This window comes from Myodes glareolus, chromosome 19, assembly GCF_982192425.1.
Source record: "Myodes glareolus chromosome 19, mMyoGla1.1, whole genome shotgun sequence".
NCBI lineage: Eukaryota > Metazoa > Chordata > Mammalia > Rodentia > Cricetidae > Myodes > Myodes glareolus.
In genome coordinates, this window is record NC_142044.1 from 45,285,610 (window position 1) to 45,308,754 (window position 23,145).

General features: G+C 51.5%; 1 protein-coding gene and 1 pseudogene across 3 annotated transcripts; one reads left to right on the forward strand and one right to left on the reverse strand.

Annotated features, from left to right (window-relative positions):
- The first annotated feature begins 82 nt into the window (after positions 1-82).
- Positions 83-20,450, forward strand: LOC148118984 (serine hydrolase-like protein). 2 transcript variants are annotated; one of them, XM_087899123.1, is made up of 12 exons: positions 83-218; positions 1,720-1,869; positions 1,948-2,061; positions 2,410-2,451; positions 2,808-2,827; positions 3,123-3,197; positions 4,600-4,709; positions 5,655-5,734; positions 9,775-9,809; positions 12,901-12,983; positions 14,043-14,139; positions 19,252-20,450. In XM_087899123.1, exons 1-12 carry the CDS (start codon positions 215-217, stop codon positions 19,276-19,278), a joined length of 837 nt encoding a protein of 278 aa, XP_087755249.1. In that variant the 5' UTR covers positions 83-214; the 3' UTR covers positions 19,279-20,450. The 2 variants fall into 2 exon arrangements, with proteins under 2 accessions (XP_087755249.1, XP_087755248.1); XM_087899122.1 differs by lacking the exon at positions 19,252-20,450 and adding an exon at positions 14,787-15,213.
- On the reverse strand, positions 15,040-18,298 carry LOC148118985 (ribosomal RNA-processing protein 7 homolog A-like; annotated as a pseudogene). The gene is made up of 4 exons (XR_015735664.1): positions 18,165-18,298; positions 17,472-17,589; positions 16,216-16,313; positions 15,040-15,583 (listed from the first exon to the last, which is right to left on the reverse strand). The product of XR_015735664.1 is annotated as a ribosomal RNA-processing protein 7 homolog A-like (transcript).
- Positions 20,451-23,145: the final 2,695 nt, after the last annotated feature.

Below are 23,145 nucleotides of genomic sequence, written 5' to 3' on the forward strand. Positions count from 1 at the left end.
AGGCGGGGCCTGCGTGGGGCGGGCCCTACGTTTTGGGCGGGGCCTATGGAGGGTTATTTGCTGGGCGGAATCTGGGGCTAAAGCCAGGCCTCTCAGGAAGGGTGGGGGCAGGATCCGGGCAAGGAGTTAAAGTCAGTGGGCGGGACTCGAGCTTCTGAGTCCTTCCGCCATTGTGACCTCCTGAGCGAGGAGTGACAGCCACGCTGAGAGAGCAATGGGTGAAAATGCCCCTCAGGGCCCCTTAGATGGGAGTGGGAAGGGGACTGCCCGGCAAAAGCACTCATGTACCCACTCACTTACTCGGGCCGAGGGAGCGGACGCTCACCGCCCTCCCCACTGGGTGTCCAGGCTCAGTCAGCAGTGCTGGGATGCAGTAGAGCCAGATGCGGGCTCCATAAGAGCCACAGGGCCTCTGAGACCCTATAGCCCTTAGATTAGAGGAATGTGAGCATGGCTATTTGGGGTTGCATTTTGGGGTCAGCAACATGAGGAGGTAAGCTCTGGGACACACCTGACCTGAGTAGGGCCAGCTGGAGTCCTGGAATCATGCTATCTGCCATAAATCTTCTCTCGATCTTTCCAAATGAGTTTGGCTATCTTCTGTACCTCCCCGCGGCTCAGTTCGATGGTCTGTGTACTGAGAAAGGCAGTGTTCCAACTCAACATGTGGGCTACTGGCTTGTGTGAAATGCCTGGCGCCTGCTCAGAAGGCTTAGAAAATGCTGGCCTCCGTAGTCTCTCCGGTTTCTATCTGCAAGAGTTCAGTTCTCCAACGTCCAAAATATTTAGAGCAAACTCCAGTGCTGGGTTGGATGCTACTCTGAGTGATGTTGTAAATTCCGAGCCACCTTAAAGACAGTCCTCCAGGACCTCTCATTGTTACTTTGAATGTAGCTCAAGCTGGCGTGGAACACCCTATACCAGTCTGTCCTGAACTGGCTGCAATTCTCTTGCCTCAGCCTCCTCAGGGCTAGGATTACAGATGTGCATAGCTATACTTGGATCTCATATAATATCTCCAGAGATAGAGACCCCAGCACAAATTTTCATTACAGTATATTTTTTGTTTTGGTGATTTATATTTTATGAGACAAGGTCGCATATTGTCAAGGCTGACCTCGAATTCCTGATCTGTTTCTACCTTGTCTTCTGAGAAGACAGGGACGTGCCACCAGATCACATATATCATAGTCTATTGTTATGAGCAGTGGTTTATTAAGTGTTGCTTATCTCTTGTGCCAATTTATGATGTAAATTTCATCATGGGTGTTTATATATGAAAAAGCATAGCTAGCATTCATCATTATATGAGGTTCTTTAATGATTTCAGATATCCATGGGGGCTCTTGGAATGGGGTCCCCTAGAGTTAAGAGGCACTGTAATCTATTTACAGCAATTTAACAGAAAGGAAACAGAGAATCAGTCCAAGGTTATACAGCCCAAAAGAGGCAAATTCAAGGTAGCAGCACCCCAACACACTTCTTCCCATTCTGTCCCAGCATCAATGGGTTACATCTGAAAAACCTATTCAGATCTCTCTCACCCAGGGAATCCAGTAATCTTTCCCTCCTCAGGATATCTGGCAGTCTGTCTGTCGAAAGCCAGGACACAGGCCATTAGCAATGAAGCCCACGCATGCTGCTGCATACATAGATGAGGGGCTTCAGACTTGCTGGTTTGGTGGATGCAGGAGATGAATGACTGCTTCTACCTTACAGGTCTGCTCTCAGAGTTGAAGCTGGCTGTGCCCTGGGGCCACATTGCTGTCAAAGTCTGGGGCTCCCAGAAGAACTCTCCAGTTCTCTGCCTGCATGGCTGGCTGGACAATGCCAACTCCTTTGACAGGCTCATTCCTCTTCTTCCACAAGGTGGGCTATGGACTGAGGGGCAGTGGAAGGGTGGAAGGTGCCATGCAGACCCCTCTCTCATTCTCCTCTCTGCTGCAGGTTTTCATTATGTGGCCATGGACTTCGGAGGTCACGGACTCTCTTCCCATTACAACCCAGGTTTCCCATATTACAACCAAAGTTTTGTGAGTGACGTCCGACGGGTGGCAACAGGTGAGCAAGGGTGAAAGTGAGGGCCACGAAGGAGTTGTGTGTGTTTGTGTGTGTGTGGGGGGGTGGATGGGGGTCCTCTGTGACATGCCCTCTATCCCAGGAGTAGGATACAGTGTCGAGGAGGCAGTACAGGCTTGGAAATGGATGTCTGGGGTCTGACTCCAGTTCTCCCAGCAACTGAGAGGAGCGAGCTTGCTTCCTCCTCTAGGAGCTTCCCATAGTGGAGCTGAGTCCCCTCAGCTGGTCTCCTGGGTGGGGTGCTACAGGGATTTGGAGGAAGTCCCAAACCAGGACACAGGAAAACATTCAGAGTACGGCTGCAAACTCTTCCTGGCTTTGTGTTTTCAGCCTTTAAATGGACTCGGTTCTCCATCCTGGGCCACAGTTTTGGTGAGTCAGCTTGGGCCAGGCCCTGAGTTCTGTGGAGGGCTATAGGGGAGGGAGAAAGATTGACACAGTGGTACCTGAAACCATTCCCTGCTCCTCTGAGGAGCAATAAGAGAAGCCACAAATGCTTATCTTAGGGACTGTGCCTCTGGTCTCATGTGAGGGAAGGGGTGGCCTTGTGAGTGTTTTCAGGTGAAGGGACCTTGGTGGCCCAGGGAGAGGCTCCAAGCTGAAGATGCAGAGTCCTGACCCCATGGTGGGAGACGAGCTGGGGATGGGATGGCCCCTAGGAAAGTGCTTGGGTGAGGATATTGGCGAGGGGTTGCATAGCATGCCAGCTCTGTTCTCTTGTCTGACAGGTGGCCTTGTGGGCAGCACGGTGAGTAGCTGGCTGTTCTGTGTTCACGTGGGACCTTGGGAAGCAAGCAGAAGGTAGGCTAGGAAGAGCCCCTTCACACAGTGCATGTAGTAGCCAGCATCTCCTTAGCCAGAGGCTGTTTCCACATTCACACTATGTTCTGATGAAGGTCCCTTGTAGAGTTTCTACGTGTCCCATCTAGGGTCACTGGGTCTGCGGTTGGGCCTGGGAGGAGCACACAGGAGGGAGAGCAGACTCCTGCGCTGTGAAGCCTGTGCCTTCACCCACTAACTCCATCTCTGTTGTCACTCTCTAGTTCGCCTGCACCTTCCCAGAGATGGTGGACAAACTGATTCTGCTGGACACATCGCCCTTTGCCCTGGACTTTAACGTATGACGAGGCTTCTTTGGAGGCTGTGATCGGGACCCCTGACTTTGTGGGGGGCAGGACGGTGTCATCTCTATCTCCTGTGTTGGACATTAATGAGGCCGGAGAGTGTGGCAGAGGGTGGATAAGTTAGCCAGGGGTCTCCTCCAGAGAGGGCAGCATCCTGAAGCTTGTGACCCTGAGAATGTCAGGGCCCAGGGTATGGGAAGTCTTTGGAAGCCCAGTGTGTGGCCTGGATTCCTCAGAATGCTGAGGGATTCCGCATAGACAGTGAAAAAGCAGAAGGTAGATAAGGGGAGCAGCCATGGGTAGAGGAACTCTGGGCCACAGCAAGCTGCCTGCCCTAACACTTAACCAATTCCTTTGTGCTGTGCACACGGAGCACAACCAGATCCATCAGCCGTGAGTGTGGCTGAGGGAAAAACACCAGCAGCAGCACTCACAGCAGCCAGTACCGTCCTGTATCTGAGGCTTGGCTCTGTCCTTACCCACTGTGTGACCCTGAGGATGTTAGTTTGCTCCAGAGGACTCCACTCTGCCCATTTCCCACTTTCCTTTTCTCCTTTACAAACTGGCAACCCCTTCCCTGAGGATAAGAACTCATTCTTTCTTTTTGAGACAGGAGCTCATTCTATAACCAAGGCTGGCAGTGAACTCCTGGCAATTCCCCTGCCCCAACTTCCTTACAGCTGCTATTGGATTTTGTTTCTTTTTTATTTTTGATATTTGAGACAAGGTTTCTCTGTGCAGCCTTGGCTGTCCTAAAACTAGCTATGTGTACCAGGATGGCCTAGAACTCACAGAGATCTGCCTGCCTCTTCCTCTGAACTGCTGGACTTAAAAGTGTGCGCCACCACTGCCCTCCTGGAGTTAGATTTATCCCCATGTCTCCAGTCCCTGCACACTGTAAGCACTCAGCAACTTCCCATTGCATGAACCATTAACTCATGGGTTAGTGTGGACCCAATACCCAGATTATGGTAAACTTTGACCTTTGGTCTCTGTAATGCCTCACTGATGAAACCAGTATAGAGACTTGAGGCTTCCTCCTTGGTGGTGTTGGGTGACACTGAGCCCCCCAAAGCCTGAACCTGCTGGTCTTCTGCCATTGGGAACATGTTTTATGGCCGATGAAACCTGCCTGTTCCCTGTATCTCCTACCTGTCATTAGCAATGACAGCATTCTCTGACATCACTGATTTGCCTGCCCTAAGGAATCCTAGTGTCACAGCTCTACAAAGCACATCCCTCCAGCTGTCCCAGGCAACCTGTGCTGAATGAGGAAGGACAGCTAGCACAGACTGATCCCTCAGAGGGGCATGGAGGGCAGCGGGAAGGGCCAGGGGAAGGACTTGGACCCCTCATCTGGGGCGTCCCTATTCACCAGCTCTGGCGGAATCCCTAGGAAACAGAGAACATCCTGACCTACAAACGGAGGAACATAGAACACATGCTGAAGATGGAAGCTTCCCAGAAGTCCCCGAGGGTGTCCAGCCCTGAGGAGCTTTTGCAGGGGTACGTGCTGACAGCCAGGGCAGGGCAGAGGTGGACTGGGACCATGTGCCCAGATGGGCAACATTCCAAGTCAGGGTACAGCCTCCTCCTACTCCTGATGGTTCCTCTCCCTCCTCACAATGTCCTGCCCTCCACCCTTTCACCCCAGTTTGCCTCCCGCTGGGGTGTTATTCAGCACCAGTCCTCCTGGACACTTCTCAGAAGCCCCATGTTGTCACCACCCCTCTTTCCACATGCTGCCTGTGGGGTGGGGGCTCTTTCCTCTCCCCATGTTCACGCTCTATGGCACAGCTCTTCCCTCTGACTACCAGCCTTAGGATCATCAACAATAAACCCGCAGTTCTCTCCCACTCTCCTGATAGAGCTGCCTTCAGCCTCCACCCCAGAACAACCACCCTGCTTCGTGCCCATGTTGGCCTCTAAATTCTGTACCCATGGCCCAACTAGGATTGCCCTGGTCATATCTGTACTCACTGCATCTGGAATATGTGCAGTCGGACAGGGTTTCCCTTTTGTGTCTGTTCTCTAGAGGAAGGGACACACACAGAATAACAGGCAGATGCGCTGATGCTGAAATTCCCCACTGATTCTGAAGAACATGCGCATTGTTCATGGGTAACCTCCCTTCCCTCCATCTCTTCTTCCTTCTGTCCTTCCTGGAGGTGGAACCTAAGCCCTGAAGTCCTTTACCCCTGATCCACATCCCTGGCCTTTTCTGTTGTTTGTTTCTTTGTTTAATTTAGAGTGATTTCGCTATAATTCCAGCTTGATTTGAGTTCACTATGTATCCACGACTGGCCTTGAATTCAAGTCCTCCTGCTTCACCTTCCTGAAGCACTGGAATTCAAAATGGGCTCAGTATCTTTAGATGCCTGCTTTCCTTTCTGTCCGACCCCTGGACTTGATCGAGGCTTGGTTCCTTTAGAGTCTTCCTGTCTCCCCCAGGTTCCTGGCTAACAACACCCACCTGAGTAAAGAGTGTGGGGAACTCCTGCTGCAGAGAGGAACCACGAAGGTGGACACAGGTAAGGACCGCCTGTCATTACTGAGGGAGAACACGGGAGGGCGCATGTGCCAAGCTGACACTTGGTGTCTGAGCTGCTTCATTGACTCCTACATTGCCTCATACACAGTCCTGGAGAGCAGGGAAACTGAGGCTGCACATTGCCGAGGACCAGGTACAGTGTCACATAGGCATTGCAGAAGGCCGCACTCTGTGTGAAGGTTGGTAGGGTTTTGGACTAAAGTTGGTGACTGTCATGGCTGTGCCCTGCCGGGCCTATGTGGAGGAGGTTTGCAGAGGATGTGGAGATGCCGTGGCTCTGGCATCCACTGACGACGTGAGAGTCTTCTGTGTTACTTCTTCCATGTATTTGTTAAATACCCTTACTAAGGGTGTGAGAGGTACAGCTCCCCCTCAAGACTGTGAGTGTGGCAGTGAGTCCCACTGTCCCTGTCTCCATGGGTGCAGACTCTGTAGGTGACCCAACTCCAGGGGGCACCCTTTACAAATGCCCTTTGTGGAAATGACACCTCCTGGGAATGGGCAAGGGCGAAGCTGGGCAGAAAATGTAAATTTTAGAAGAAAAAGATGACAATCGTGCATCAGATGCTTGTCTGTTGCTGCAGCAGAATTTTCTTACAACTTCAAAAGGTAAGGGTTTGACTCCCAGTCGCAGGGGACTGCCCATCATGACGGGGAGGGCTTGGCGGCAGGAGCAGGAGGCAGCTGGTCACATTGTGTGCACAGCGAGGAAGCAGAAAGAGGTGAATGCTGGCCCTCAGCTCACTCTTTTGTTCAGTCCCAGATGCCAGTCAGCGGATGGTGCTGCCCAGAATCAGGGTAGGCTGCCCTACCTCCGTCTATTCTAGAAACTCTCTCTAGAAATTCTGTTAATTCTGAGACATGCCAGAGGTTTTTTTCCGTGGTGATTCTAAAGCCTGTCAAACTGACATTCCAGATTAACCATAGTAACAAACAACCACTGAGTAAATATGAGTGTCCTGGGGAGGGCTCAGAGCCGCTCGCTGGTGAGGTAAAGGCTTCTGAGTGGTGTTGTGATGAGACAGAAAGTACCCCAGATTGGGCACAAAGCCAGAGTCCCTGTGGGTGCTAGCATAACAACCATGGGACTCCCCCAGTTTTGTTAGGAAACAGACAAGGTCATTAGATTGTTGCTCTCACAGGCTCACAGGCTCAACTGAGTTTGTGAAAATTAATTTCTGAAGAACCTAATGACACAGGATTCATCTCCATCCACCCAGTGCCATGGGGGTGGGCAACTTGTCAAATCCTGTTGGCCAAGAGGAAGACACGAGGGAGTGATGGGCACTGCAGCTGGCAGACCCTGGCAGAGACAGGGAACTCCTGTCCTGTGTGACTCTAATTCCAACTGCTGATTGAGGCCTCCTGGGCTGCACACTGTACCTGTAGGGAAGGATATAACACAAAGTGAGGGTCACAGGGAGCAGGCCTGGAGTGTTGGGTACAGACTGCCATTCAGATCTATTGCTTTAGTCCTGAGCCTGTCTCCCTACCCTACAAACCCATAGGAAGGTTGAGGGCCTAGGCTTTTGTGCTTCACAAAGATGGCAACCCAATCGTTCCCTGGACAGAAATGGGTTAATTCAGAAGAGGCCTGCTCCCTGCCAGTCCATGGAATCAGATTAGGCCCCTGAGTTACCTCAAGTATGGGCACAGATTGCAAACTGTCACCTAGGAGACATTGGGCATTGCTGAGTAGGTGAGTCTTGTGCTGGGGAGCAGGCGAGTGGCTGGAGCCCTGTGGCAGGAGCACCTTCTGTAGCAGAATTAGCTCAAGAGAAGGTAAATCCAGATCCTGCGGTCTTTCTCGATTCAGGCAATGTTAGAACACTGTTGTTTTGGGCCTCAGTCCCCAACACACACACATATTCATTCTCTCTTTCTCTCTTTCTCTCTTTTTCTCTTTTTCTCTTTTTCTCTTTTTCTCTTTCTCTCTTTCCTTCCCTTCCTCCCTCCCTCCCTCTCTCTCTCTCTCTCTCTCTCTCTCTCTCTCTCTCTCTCTCTCTCTCTCTCATAATCCGAGTAGTGCAGGTGAGAAAGAGATTGTAGGCATCCACTTTCGGCCAGAGAGAGTTCCCAAAAATGTAGGACATAAGGCTAAAGCTGACTTTACCTTATACACATTCCTGTCTGAACAGAAGTTTTCTGACTCATAGCCCAGTGCTTGCTACAAACCAGCAAACCAGTGGCCTGCCAGCCTGAAACCCTAGCACTTGGGAGTTTGAGCCAGGACGATAGTGCTGTTGAGGCCAGTCTGGGCTATATAGTAATGTGAGGCTGCTGAGGAGGACACAAGGTGCTTGTGTGGGGCCCCACCTCTCATCCAGCCGAGCATCCCCTCCTGCTGGGAGCTCTGGGCTGGTCCTTCACCCAGCTAGCTAAGGTGTCTTAGAATTAGACATTTTGTATTCAGGAAGTCTGAACCTGGCTAACCCATAGGAATGCAGAGGCCTGAGACCCAGCCCCTGCCAGCAGGAAGCTCCTTGTTCAGTGGGGACTTGACAGAAAAGCAGCAAGTGATGATTCCACCTGCTGAGTGGCGGTTGTGCTTGGGTGGAGGGAGTCCTAAAGGGAGAGAAAACAGTATGTGTGATGGGGATCCCCTGCAAAAAAGTTAACTCTTCTTTTGTGTGTGTGCACACCCATACTTGTCCCATGTCCTCCCGTGGCTCCCAGGAATGGACCTGATTAGGGCAGCAAGAGAATGAAGACAGAACAAAAATAGCTGGGTTCCAGTGGTCAGGACACGTGGTTGGAAAAAGCCTCAGCACTCTGGAAGCTCAGTGTATTTATTATATCGTTAAACAGCAGGGCAGGGCTATTACATACACCTGAACAAGAAGGCAGGTGATCACACAGATAAACAAGGGGGAGGGGCTCCTGGAACTTCTGGGTCAAGGAGGCGGGTTTAGCTAATCTTGTTTGGCGCAGTCTCCTGGGGGAGGGGGGAGCTGTCTTCAGGCTGTAAATACCAGGGTGTAGAAGTTATGGGGGACACTTCCTGCACACACTGTCAAGTCCACCAGAGGAAGGCTTTGCCATTTCCCTCTGAGCCTCAGGGGCTGTGGCAGGGACTCTGTGTCATCCCCCATGGGTCTGAGGCTCTGGGGTCCTTGACATGGCCATGCTCATGGCAACAGCACAGGTTTACTCAGGGTTTCCTGTGCTCCGCACATGAGTGTGTGCATGCATGTGCATGTGAGCATGCCATGGAACTATGTAGATGTCAGAAGATAATCCATGTTCTCCGTTCTCACCTTCACCGTGGGGATCCCGAGACCAAACTCAGGTTCAGAACTGGCAGCAAGTTCCTTTACCTGCTGATCACCTCTTCCGCCCTCTGGCGTATTTTCTGAGTCAGGCTCACACTGAAGAGGTCACAGGTGGGCTAGCTGGCCTGCACTTCCTCAGCCTGTGACTTCAGGCACCTGCCTGGTTTTCATGTTGGTGCTAGGACCAAACTCAGGCCCTTAGGCTTCTGTGCAGCAAGTACTTACCGCGGAGCCATCTTCAGTCCTAGGACCCCTCCTTTCTGAAGTATTTTCACATTCTCTGAGCAGCCAGACCGCAGACCAGGAGTGTACAAGCCTAGGCAGGTCACGAGTCTGCAAGTGCAGAGAGGACCCTTCATTCAGCAGGACAAGCGGTCGCCTTTGGGTGACAGTCCCGGTGGAAAGAGGCCTCTGCCTTGGATGCATTAGGCTGGGGTCACCTAAAAGTTCGTCAACCAGAAAAGCTCTTAGGTTTTAGAGAGAGACCTGTGTTGGCTCCATCCTCATTCTTCCTTTCCTTGGTCCTGAGGAGATGCCTGTGTGCTGTGGTTAGGCAGCCGTGACCAAAATTTGCTCTAGAAGAATCCCAGGACAGAAGTCTAGAGCTGGCTGACATCAGGGTGGCTTTCACCAGCCCAGCTGGCAGACATGAGCCCTCTGTGACAAGACAGGGACCTCCAAGGAAGCCAGGTGAGTCCCTTCCTGTACCAGGTGACCCTGAAACCACCATGCTTTGTGCTTTCCCCAGGTCTGGTGCTGAACAGGGACCGGAGGATCTCTCTGGTAAGTGCCACTGTCTTCCAGCTTCCCTCACAGAATGCCTGTGGTCTCTTCTTTAAAAGTAGCTTTAAAGTTATATGAATAGACACATTTTAGCTGCCTGTAAGTACACTGCTGGGTCGTATTAAATTTACTGTCTTATGTAACCATCACCAACACCGATAGCCCAACCTTCGCCATCCTCAGTAAATACTGAACCCATTAAAACACTAAGCCCTCGCCTGTCTCACTAACAATCACTAATTTACTTTTCTGTCTCTGTGAGGCTGCCTGTTAGGGGCCTCACGAAAGCAGACCCAGGGTTTGCCCTTCTGGGCTTGGGTTCTCCTCAGCATCATGCAGTGCAGACCCTTTCATGAGAAACACACATCCATGTTCACACTTGTGAGACTGAATCCTAACTGTTCCGTCCTGGGGACTTTAACCCCAGCACGTGGGGGCAGAGGCAGGCAAGTCTCTGAGATTTTTTTCTTGAAACATATTTCTTACATCTATTTCTTATTTTTCTCTATATAATTTTTACTTTTGTGTGTTTGTGTGTGTTTGTTAGTGTAAGGGCAGAGGGATGCTTGTGTTGCAGTCAGGACAACTCATGGGAGTCTCTCCTTCCTCCATGAGTGTCAGGGACCAAACTCAGCTTGACAGCCAGTGTGTTTATCCACTGCGCCATCTAACTGGCCCACAGCACATTTTCTATGTCCATTCCTCTGCTGACAGACATTGGGGTTGAGGTTTTGGCAATTAAGAACAATGCTACTGTAACATGGGGGACAAGTGTCTGAGTCCTGGCTTCCGGTTCTTGGCTTTGCCAGAAGAGACTGCTGGAGCCTGCGGTGACTCGTGACTGATCTTTGGAGAAGGCGCTAAACTGCTGTCCACAGAGGCTGCACTATTTTATGTTCCCACCAAAGATGCACAAGGGTTCTGACTTCATCCCCAATCTCTAACACATATGCACGGAGGAGGGGTGTTGGGTATTGAACCCCAGGATGTGTGTAGGCTAGGCAAGTGTTATACAGTGAGCTACATCCCCAGATCTTCCTCCCAGTTATGTCTTTATACATGTGTACATACATTGACAGACTCTCTTCCCAAGTGTCTTTTCATCCATGCACATGGACACAGACACAGACCCTTGTCTCAGGACTTTGCATCATTTCCACATTCTCTTGCTGAAGTCTCTCACAGTTAAAGAAGCCAGTTGTGGGGCTAGAGAACTCTCCTCTAGAGGAGGTTCCCGGGGAGTGTGGGGCACAGCAGGACACATCGACCTGGGTTCAGGTCTCACACCCTGTGTCCATGCAGAATGCCTCAGAGCTGGTGGTTCATTTGACTTTGCTCTTGGGTTAATCTTATTATTTAAAGAGAGAAAACAAGGTGAGTCAGGAAATTGGAAGTGCCTTCAGTGTGGTCAGCCCACAGTGGAGAAATCAGCTGCCATAAAACTCAGAAGAGCTTCACGTCTGCAGGCATGAGTGGAGGTAATATCCCCTAATCCTTGCCCTGGGGCCAGCTTAAAATTAAGTTTGAGACCTGATTGTGCCCTTGAGACAGGCAACCCCAGTTCCTGAGGAGAAGGAGGGAGATGAGAGGCCAAGGCCAAGCCTGACTTATCTGCATCAGACTCTTCCTCCTTTTGGCGGTTGCCTGTGGCCAGGGTTCAGAGCTGTTCTCTGCACCCCTTCCCCTGCAGACTTGAGAAGGTGGAGCCACAGGGTCTCCCTGGCGAAGCCACAGGGTCTCTCTGGCAGGCAGCCCTCAGGCCTTGTCACAGCTCCTGCAGTTGCTCTGTGAGGACCCGACTGAGAGTGTGGGCCCCCTGGGCGATGTGGGAATCTTTGTATTGAGGACGAACCCATGGTGACTTTAGTCTGCGGAACAGGACAAGCAGTGACCATGTTGTGTGTGTCTGTGTGAGAGCATGTGTACGCTGTGCACGTGGAAGGTCAGAGGTTAGCCCTCAGTGTTGCTCCTAGCCACAACACTCATATTTATTTGTTTAGGTTTTTGAGGCAGGGTTTCTCTGTTAGCTTTGGAGCCTATCTTGGAACTCACTCTGTAGACCATACTGTTGTTAAACTCACAGAGATCTGCCTGCCACTGCCTCCCAAGTGCTGGGATTAAAGGGGTGCACCACCACTGCCCAGCCTCACATTTATTTATTATCTACTTATTTTAGAGATGATCTCACACTTTCCAAATAGGCTGGGCTGGCCGGTCAGCACACTCCAAGGATCTGTCCCTGGCTCTTGAGATTGTAGGAATGTCACACATTGTCCACTTGTTGTTTTAAACAACAGATCAGAATGAGGCCTTGTCACAAGCCCTCTACTGACTGAACATCTCCAGCCCAGAAGTGAATTTTTTCATGGTGAGTCTGAGAAGTGGGTATCAGACACTCACCAGGCCCAGTGTATAACAGGCAAGCTCTCTGCCACTGACCGGCAGCCTCAGCCCAGCTGTACTGACATTTCTAACCTTATTAACTATATCATTTCTCCACGAAATCCCCTGATCCTAGCCTGTATATCACCCCTGCCCTGCGTGTGTCCTAGTGTCCGTCAGTAGCTGCACGGGGCTGGAGGCCTCCTTGCGCCCTGCAGCACAGGTGTATTAAATGCAAGGACAGAGCAGTGAGTGCCGGCTGGAGACACAGGTACAGTGGACACAACTCTGTTGTGTTCCAAACACACTGTCAAATGGAAGCAGTATCCTGAAGGGAATGAGCTCTGTGTGACTAGAGCCCAGAGCTCACAGCTGGACTGTGTACTGGGAGGGGTCTGCGGGGGGCTCCTCAGTCCTCAGCAGGTCCACAAGTCACCTCCAGTCAACAGCCATACCTGACTGAAAAGGGTTCTGTGAATGGAGTCCACAATAACAGAGGGGAGAATGGATATGGGGGATGGGAGACAGAACTTTGGCAGATGGAAGCTAAGAAGCCTTGATTAGTAAGGGACGTGGTAGACACTGGCCTCCTGGCGAGGGTGGCCCTGCTGACCACACTGGAACCCAGCTGCCCTGAAATAAGGACTCTGACTGCAGGTGGACATGGAACATCATGGTAAGGATTCACCCTGGTTTTTTGTTTCTGCAGCCAGAGAACGTCATTGACTTTGTCAGCAAGGAGATGTTTGCATATTATACCAGCAGCCTGCAGGCCAATGTGCTGCTGATCAAGTGAGTGTAGACCCAGTGCCCTTGACAGACCCAGGAATCAGGAACCTGAGGGAGCCTGGCACAAGGCGTCCAGTTCCCCAAGTGACACCACATGACTGTCCACTCAGCCTTTCTCAGGAAGCATCTTTGTCAGCAGGTGCTGGGAGGGGGAAGGCCAAGGAAGCAGCAGCCTGGGAGCAGAGGGCAGGGGTGAGGACTGTGGCACAGACCGGCAGGTCTCTGGGGAAGCCTGACGTGGGCTGTGCTTATGATTCCACTTCCCACGCTGAGAAACCAGAATGCACGTCACAGACACGGCACTGGAATCGGGGGACCTTGAGTCCTGCTCTGTTAGTTCAGGTCGTCCTGTTTGCGTGCACAGCTTCAGGAAGGAGGCACCTGGAGTGATGTGGAGGGGACACACCCCTAACCAGATCCCTAAATTAATCCGGATGACCAGTGGGGTAGCAGACATCCAGGATTGTCTTCACATTTGGGAATTTTGAATTAGAAACTTTTCCTGGTCTAGCTACTCATAGTTCGTCTAGCCCGATCCTTTCCTTGATGCTTGGTGGTGGCAGCGACACCGAGAATTGGGGAGAAATTTGTTAACACTGTTATAAATTAAGGCAAATCAAAACTTAAAAACAAGGAACCGGCTTGGCATGATGACTAACACCTGCAATTCACGGAGGGCGTGACTAGGCTGTGACAGTCTGAGGCCAGCTTAGGCTACAGTGTGCTTCAACTAGGGAGGGGGATGTTTGTGTGATCTGTAAATTAGACCTCAGTAGGTTCTATTTTAAAGGAAAGCCTGACCTTGAGAGCCGGTTCAAATCTCAACCTCAGTTTTCAGTGACCCCCACTTCCGCGGTACAGAAAGCTGCACCCCAGCAGGCACTCAGCTCGTGCTAGCCCTGCTACCAGCTCTAAGAGGAACCTGGTACTAAATGACTGGACGCGGGATCAGTCTAGGATCAAAGGGACATAGCTGAAGGAAAATCAGAATCAGTCTAGGCTTGGGCAGAAGGCTTTGTTAAGTCTCAGAGATGAGAGACACCCCAACTTCTTGCTGCCCAGAGCAACACAGGGGTACTTCGATGTGAGACGAGAGAATGACGACAAGAAGGAGCCGCTGCTCTTTATGCTGGACGCGCTAAGAGCCATCTTAAAGGAGGTAAGGCATGTGGCCAGGGAGGGTGACAGGTGTGTATGTCTGCTATGAAATACCTTAATAAAAACAATGGCCTTATATTCTCTAAGTGGATGCCTCACCCCTCAAAGGCCAGGCCCCAGAAACCTGGGATACATAGAGTTCTGGACCCTAACCCCTGGCCACGCTTACTTGTGGGGTGCACCTCTTAGAATCAGCCCTGCGCTTGCCTCCACTGCTCCGGGAACCAGCACATTGGCAAGTGTGATGGCTACAGGGCACGAGGAGGCCCGTGGTGGATCCAGCAGCCTGTGTAGGACCTGGCCCTCTCTGGTCATCATGCATTTAGAATCCCCGAGGCCTGGAACCTCTGCACACAACCATGTGCCACCCCAAAGGGCATCTGCTATTCAGGCTTCTGTGCAGTGGGAGCTGTCCTGACACCTGCCTTGCACAGAGTGCTTCATCTCCATCAGAACTGGCAGAAGTGACCCTGACTGTGAATGCCCAGATTAGCACTGCAGCCTCACAGTTCAGATGCCTACATTACTGGAACAGCCCCCAAGTCCCCAGGCTGCTGGGAATAGAGGTTGCCTCTGACCCCCTTAGAGACACACAGCTGTGGAAGTCTCCTGCGTGAGCAGCATCTCACCTCCTGCCCCTTTCTCCAGCGGTTCCAGTATGTGGAAGTCCCAGGCAATCACTATGTCCACATGAATGAGCCCCACCTTGTGGCTGGATTCATCAGCTCTTTCCTACAGAGCCAACCCAGGACCTCTTCCAGGCTGTAGCTCTGGCCTTGGAGCTGTTGACACTGTCTACCTAGCACCCTCTCCCACAAAATAGGTGGGGTGGGTCTCACTGTGCTCGAGACCAAGAGAGGCGGCAGAGAAGACAGGTGGCAGAGCTAGAAGCAAGGGGAAATAGAAGAAGATTCTAACCTTTAATACGTGACTTCAGGAAGGGGACAGGTGATCTGGGGCTTGCGGTTGGTGAGCTGTACTAAGCTGGTGTCGCTGAGGGAGCAGGGCTGCGGTTGGGTCTCTGGCGCTTGTGTTTATCACCAGTCTCTGTGGAAATAAAATCTTCCTCCCTCTTTCCTGCCCTCCAAATGGCTCTGTTGCCAGCAGGGATTCATGGAGGGTAACAGGTTCAGAGCAGAGGGCAGTCACATCCCAGGAGTGTCCTTACAGGCCCGAAGAGGCAGGGGCAGCTCCTCAAGACCACATCCTCCTCTTGTCCTGATTTCCAGCCTGCGTGGGTGCAGAGGCAGAGCTGTGGGAGGCAGCAGCTTCTGTGGGAGACCTGGCACCTGCTCCCCTAAGCACGGTCCCCGAGGCAGCAGGCCTGCCGGTCTTTGTGTTCCCTACACCCAGAACAGCTCAGTAGGGTCGGAATTTGCGTTGGGCACGCATCAGTTCAATCCTCTGCTTGTCCTCCTCGAACTTCTTGCGCAGTTGTGCTAGGTCTGGGGGTGTGAAGGGAACAGGGCGGGTCACAGAGTACCTGTGCAGGACCTGCCAGCTACCCCACTAAAGGGACCTCCTCACCCTCATGTCCCAGGGCGGCTCTGCTCTCTCCCTCACCCTCCCCATACCCCTTCCATCCTGACTACACGGTCAAGGTCAGGCGCCTGCAAGGAATCAGAACTGGACGCTGACTACAGCCACTCTGGGGGCTAGGCTGAGGTGGGAGATGATGGTGTATGATATTCTGAGTAGACAATGTATCAGGGGAAGAGAGGCCCAAAGAAAGCAGGACTCCTAACCCCTCTGCTCCCCAAAAAGAAGCAGTCCCAGGGGTCCCCTTTTCTGGATGAGGCCTGCAGTTGGGGGCTCCAGAATTCAGTGTGTAAACGGTCACCAAGAGACCCATGTCAGAGGTGGCATCTGCCGCTCTCATGAGTGAGGGTCGACGGGCTGCTCAGGTGAAGGTGCGGCCTGGGGCATGTGAGGTGTGGGAATGACAGTGTGGCAGGTGTCAGTGCCAGCAAAGGGGGTCTGAAGGCAGCGGTTGAGCCCACCCCATGCTCAGGAGAGGACCAGGATTCTCAGTCCATGGCTACAGCATTGATAGCTGGGGACCTGCTGGAGCCCCTACCTCAGCTATCTTCCTGTCGTAGGCCTCCATGAAAGTGTCTACTTCGACCCTCAGGGCCTCAGGGTCGAGCACTGAATCTTCGTAGTCACTGATCCACTCTGAGGGAGAAGGGAGCACGGTGTAACGGAAACTGCACTAGGAAAGCGTGTGCTGCTGGGCAGGTTGAAAGTGGACTCTGGGAACCAGAGAGACGGCTCAGCTAAGAACGCTGTTGCTCTTGCAGAAGACCCAGGTTCAGTTCCAAGCTCCAACATGGTGGCTTCTAACTCCATAACTTCATAACTCCAGTTCCAGAGATGCACCCTTTTCTGACTTCCTTGGATCCAGACACACGTGTGGCGCTCAAACACACAAAAGTAAAATGTTTATAAATTAAAGAAAGATAGCAGACTCTCCTCCAAACGTCTCCTGGGTCAGCCTGGCTCCCTGGCTCTGTACCGTGAGAGGAAGAAAACAGCAAGCTGGCTCTCTAACAGCAGGCAGCTCCTTCCAGCAGAGGCACTATCCCTCAGTCCATGGCATCAAAGCCCTGCAGTGGGACAGGGAAGGCAGCAGCTCACTCTGGGGCATTCCCAGCACCCATTGGTTTTCGTTTTGTTTTGTTTTTCTTTTTCTTTTGATGTTCTTCCTTTTACCTGCTCTCACCCAGGCTTTTCCAGTCAGGGACCCACTCATTTCTTTGTTTATTTATTTATTATGTACACAGTGTTATGCCTGCAGGGCAGAAGAGGACACCAGGTGGGTGCTGGGAATTGAACTCAGGACCTCTCGAAGAGCAGCCAGTGCTCTTAACCTGCTGAGCCAGGTCTACAGCCCATGAACACTGATTGGATGATGTTTTGCTGCCTGTCTGGTGTTTGTTTGTACTCTTTACCTATGCTGCTCCTATACGTAATACACTCATTTCAGAGAACAGGGAGCGTTCTCCAGGTCGTAGAGAATGCAGAAGTGACCGGCTCAGAGTCGATATTCACACTTCATCCACACATGGCTGAAAAACTGGGATCCTTTAGCAGAGGACCCTAGAGTCCAGGTTCAGGTGCTAGGAAGGTTCTAGTAAACAACAGGCCTGGCCCTTATCTGGTGCCAAAGGCTCAGGCTATGTCCTGATGTGTCTCAGGCACAGGCCTGAGAGCTGAGGTCCCTTGGGAAGAGGGAGCCCCAGCTTGTGGCATTCACAGATGCTGGCCCCATTAAGTGTCCCTCACCAACCCAGGCCTGGGGAGGAAGCACTGGACACTGCCAGCGGTACTGACTATGAATCCCGCTCTTCACGGGGTGGCTCTCTGTAGAAACCAGCAATGGGCCCTTCAGATTCAAGGCAGCTGACACTCCACTTGACTTCTGGAACACCGCATAAGCTACCTGAAAGCCCTGGGGGGAGAGAGAGAGAGAGAGATCTGTGTGGAGCCTTCCCACTTGTGACACAAGGTCCCCATACCTGCCCTGGACCAGGGGAGATGGTGCCAGGCTGTTTTATGTATCATCCCACAGTCTGGGTGAGGGACAGCCATGCTCCTCGCTAGCCACTGCTGCTGGGACACCCACGGGCTCAGTGAAAAGCAGGCTCATCCCAGGCTAGGGTGCGTCATGAACAGACAAGGCACAAACTCAGGGTCAGACCCCCTTGTACCTCACAGAGACATGAGGGACCTGAAGAGAGGGGAGAGGAGCAGGGCTCCTGGAGCCAGGGCCCCAGTCTTGAGAAGGAAGCTACGGAAGTGGAAAACGTCCTCTGGGAGACTGCAGAGCAGACAGGGAAACAGGAAGTCCAGGAATGTGGCCCACCTGAGAGAATCAGAGCCCATCACCTGACAACCGCCTAGAGCACACACTGCAGAGACTACCCAGAGCCACAGAGTAGTCTGTCTGAGAGTCCACTGCTGAGCCCACCCAGGCCCCACCCACCTGACCCACTCAGTGGAACCTGGCGGTACTGGGCAGCCTACCGGAACTGGCTTGGGGTGAAAAACTTCGAAGTTGGCTCCTTAGGGCTCTCGGCAAGGTCAGGCTTCTCCTGCAACTCCACTGTCTTGATGGCGCCACAGGAGGCCAGGAGTCGGGACAGGCACTCCTGCCATGGTCAGAGGGGAGCAGAGCATGAACACCCACGGCTCCTCAGGGTCTCCAGGCACCCACAATAGCCCAGAAGGACTCGGAGCCCAGGCCGACGAAACCCAGGGGGCCTGAGTGCCCGACCCTGAGTAGCTCCCAAGACAACATGGAGGCAGATCTTTCTAGCCTGCCATGGCAGATGAGGACTTCCAATGTCACTGACTTCAGAGGACAACTGATTAAGCTTTACCACTAAGTCTGAGAGAATCAGTGCTGGTGTTGGGCTCGGCATGGTGGTCAGCTTTGGCAGGAAAATATGAGGGGACTTCTTAGGTCTGTCCTGTTTACACACAGCGTCAACTACATAATGAGGAAGATGCAGCTCAGGCTACAAGAAACCTTGTCTGAAACAAAACAAAATAATCAAAAGTACAGAAATGTAATAGCTTCTGCAAAACATCATTATGTCGAGACAGCACTACATGTGATTTTTCTTAGACTTTCTTAAACAAAGAAGAAAGAAAAACTAACCAGTAACCAAAAAAAAAAAAAATCACTGGAAGGAAAAATAAATTTGAAGCCAGGTGTGAGCGTTCATTAACAGTACTGAGTGGAGGGAGTAGTGGGGTGGTGGGGGACAGCAAGTCTGAGACCAGCCTGGACTATCTAGTGAGTTCCAGGTTCAAGAACAGCCTCGGGGAGAGTGAGGCTCTGTTTGGACAGGGTTTAAAAAAAAACCACGTTCTTACTCCGAGAGCCCTGGTCTTTTCCACATCCTACAATGAGGGTTTGCAGGCATTTCCACCTGACCGCCAGAATTTTGTAGGGCCCATGGCAAGCCCCCATTCAGAACCCACTGGTCCCCTGACACAGGCTTGCTTACCTCTGTGAGTACGGGGGCACATTGAAGATAAAATGGGTCCTATTGGCAGGCCACGTGGACTGGGTGTCTTGGCGAACTCTGTGCTGTCTCACGTACAGGTAATGAGAAGCCTGCTGCTTTTCTGAGAACTTGACTGGAACAGCTGCGAGTGCAGGAGAGAGTTCGGGGTACCCTGAGTTTGAGGCCAGCGGCCCTGTCACTCAAGTTCCTTTCACTGTGTCCTGTTCCAGCTCCACTGGCCTGCCTGCTTGTCCATCCCACCCCCTGGAGCCAGGGACCATGTACTTGGGTAATCACTGCCAGCGGGGGCACAGGGAGCCAGCGACTCGGTTCTGTGCTCTCAGGGTACTGGCTGCCTCACACCATCAGCCCCCATAGCACTAGTTTCAGCTTGGGGCTGACGCGCCCATCACCTCATACCAAGCGAGCCCCACCTTCCCAAGATCTACAGCACTGCAATGCTACTCCCATAAAACTAGGGAAGCTTTTCCTTGAGGACGGGGAAACAGCAGCGGCCACCACACTCAGAACGTGCTTATTGAAGAAGCAGACACGAGCAGGTCAGCGATGACAAACTCCAGTGGCTGAAGCTGGGTTCTGGGCACGACCTGGAGGAAGCGCTTCCAAGGCCTCTCTGAGCAAAGCCCACGGTGTCAGCGGCCAGAGCCAACGGTGTCAGCGGCCAGAGCCAACGCGGGGGCTCCAGCACTGCAACACCTGTCGAGCTGCTGTGACCTCCCCCAGCCGCGGGCCACCTCCCTGCGAAGAGGTCAGTTCCCAGCCCTCAGCTGCTCACCTGAATAACCCGGGGGGCCCGGTATGCTTCCCCGTGATTGCCTGCTCCGGCTTTCTTCTTGAAGGCCACCATCTAGCGGACCCGGGAGCGCCGGAATGGACCGGAGGTGTAGTTCTGGACTGGAGTTGTACTTCTCCACCCAAAATAGCTGTGTTTCCATGACAACGACTCCACGTGAGGCTCCGCCTTCTGAGCCCTAGGATTCCCTCCTGGAACATCCCCAGGCCTAAGACTTTCCTTACCAAAATGGAGGTGGCTAGAGGGCCAGGGTCAGATGGGACTGGTGAGGGCTCATTGGGCAGGCTGAATGCAGGCTGGGAAGTTAAATGTTCTGACTGCTCTTCCAGTGGATCCGGTTTGTTCCTTTCACTCACAAATATCTGTAATCCCCGTTCCAGGGAGATCTGATGTTCTCTTTTGGCCTCTGTGAGCACGCCCTGCAAACAAACATGGAGATAAAACACTAATAACACAACAAATAAATAAATCTTTAAAAATAAATAGTAGGCAGTTGAATCGTTGTGCAGCTGAGGAGCCACTGTGGGATTCTGAGAGGAGAGGAGAGATGCATAAACAGTCTCTCCTTGGTAGTTCATTCGCCTGTGAGAGGGCAAGGGGTGAGCAGCTTGGGGCTGAGAGACTATAAGCAAGGAGCCATGGCAGAGGGGGAAGACTTGAGTTTTGTACATGGTGATAGATATGGATCTATTTTCATTCTTCTACGTGTTGCTATCCAGTTATGCCAGCACCACTTGTTAAATATGCTTTCTTTTTTCCATTTGACATTTCTTGGGAAGGTGACTTTGAAACCCAGCCTTGAAAAGAGGGTAGAACTTGCAGGGTAAGGTGGAAGGGAACAGCATTCTGGAGGGAAGGAACAGAGGCTCAGCAGTACAGAAAGCAAGAGTCAGGTCCAGAGAATGACTGTCGTGGAGTATTATTTTAGGTAGGCAAAGATGCATTACATTTTTTTATGCTGTAAAATATTACTTTAACTGTGTAAAGCTGTGTTACTTTGTTTATGCTGCATTTGTTTAGATATGTAAAGATGTATTAAATGTTTTCACCTTGCCTGCCTAAGACACCTGATTGATCTAATAAAAAAAAAAAAACAGATTGACCGAAATCTGCTCAGGAGAAAGGATAGGCGGGGCTGGCAGGCAGCTAAAACAGAAGAAAAGGAGAGGGAGAAAAGGAGAGAAGAACAAGAGGAAGAAGAGAGGAGAGAATGAGGGAGATGTCCAGGACCTGAAGCCAGGTATCTGCCAGCCAGCAGACATGGAGGAAGGCATACAGGAAGAGAGAAAGAAAAGCTAAAAAGCACCAAGGCAAAAGGCAAAGAGAAATGGGTTAATTTAGGTGGAAGGATCTAGGCAGAAATGAGCCTAAGCTAGGCTGAACACTCATAACTAATAAGAAATCTCTGTGTCATGATTTGGGAGCTGGTTGGTGGCCCAAAAGAAAAGGCCTGGTACAGTGGACAGCACAGGGTTCCCATGTGCAGGAGGAAAGAGAGGCCCTAACATCGTCTAATGGTATGGCTGGAGATCCACCTCTCCCAGCCAGCAGCAAGAAGCACCCAGATTCTCACACAGAGGTGAAACCAGAGCTGGAGCAGAGGGACTGGGGGTAGCTCGTGGTAGTTGTAGTGGGCTGGGATGGAGGGCATGGCAGGTAGTGATTTGTCTTATAGGGTCATAAGTACCGAATCCAAGGGGTTCACAGGAATGGGAAGGCTGGCAAGGAAAGAAATGGGATAATAATGGATTGTGAATATGAGGATGAGGCTGGAGGGAGGGAGGGCGACGGAGGTCATGGGCTAGCAGGACAGGCAGGAGCAAGCAGAGGCCATGTCTGTTGATGGAACTGATTGAACCAAGGGAGTTTGGAGGTCAAAGGCACAGGACATGCCAACCCAGAAGTCAGGCAGCCCGGAGACTGCTACCCAAGTTCAAGTGTCTATGGCAATGTGTCCTCGGGGAAGAATGGGAAGGACACCGTGTTCCCAGTTCCTCTACTACCTGAGTTGCTGCTATATAATTTGGTAAAGATCCATGTCCACAGGATGTGAAACCATTTCCTCAACTGATAGACACCACTGCTTGGACCGTATAGAAAAGCTCTCATGGGCTGGAGGGCGTAGCTCAACAGGTAGTGTGTTTGCCTGGCCTGCACTAACCCTGGGTTTGAAACCCAGCATTGCATAAATGAAGCAAGGGTGTAACCCCAGTATTCTGGAGGTCTCAGTTCAAGGCCATTCTTGGCTGCATTGTAAGTTCCAACCCTGTCTCAAAGAACAAATAGAACAGAAAAGTTTGCATTGTTCCTAGATCCTAATCTCCCCAGAACCAACCCACTCAGAAAAGTTCAAGCTCAAATCCTGTCACAACCTGATGACCCCATTCTCCAGTCCTTTGTCTACCCTGGCCTACTTCCCAGCTTCAACTTTCTCTACACGGTGGCCCTGCCCAGACTCCACTTTCCTACTGCAGCCTATGGACTTTGTAGGAGCCCCAGGACAGACAGGACTCATGACTGAGTCCTGTGATTGAGTCCTGTCACCAGTACTTGTCAAGTGGGAAAAATGTAGGGCCCAGGGCAGCTTTCCCAGGGCAACTTCCCAGGGCAACTTGGTACACACCTGCCAAGGTGGGTTCTATAGCTCAGCAGGAAGGTGGGCCTGAGTCTCAGTTTGCCCTAGGGCAATGCTAGCTCTTAGATTTCCTCCTGTTCCCTTTTCAGCCTGGGACCTCTTCCTTGCCTTTGCAGGAGACAGCATTAACAGCTGGATACAAACTTGTTCTGTGTTTACCTTTGGAATGACTAATTCAGTTTCTTTATTAGCTTCAATTCAAAATCATTACAGAATGTAAAGTTCTAGTCTTATGTAAGTTGCTAACTTATGATAGACTGTTAGGAAATACAAGTTAGTCAATCACCTTTAAAGTACTGATATAATTAATTACAGGAATAAGCCTTATTCAGTTCCCCGTATGTGTTTTCAAAGTCAAACTTAAAACAAGGTTTGTCTAAAAAGATATACCTAGGCAGCCCTCATACTTCAGACATCTGCAGAATATGGCATTTAAAATAATGATTAAAAAGCTTATTATATTAGACAGAGACTCTAAGATTCCAGCAGTAACCTAAGGTCTCCAAAGAAGATTATGGAACACCATGATGTCTCCACGTGGAT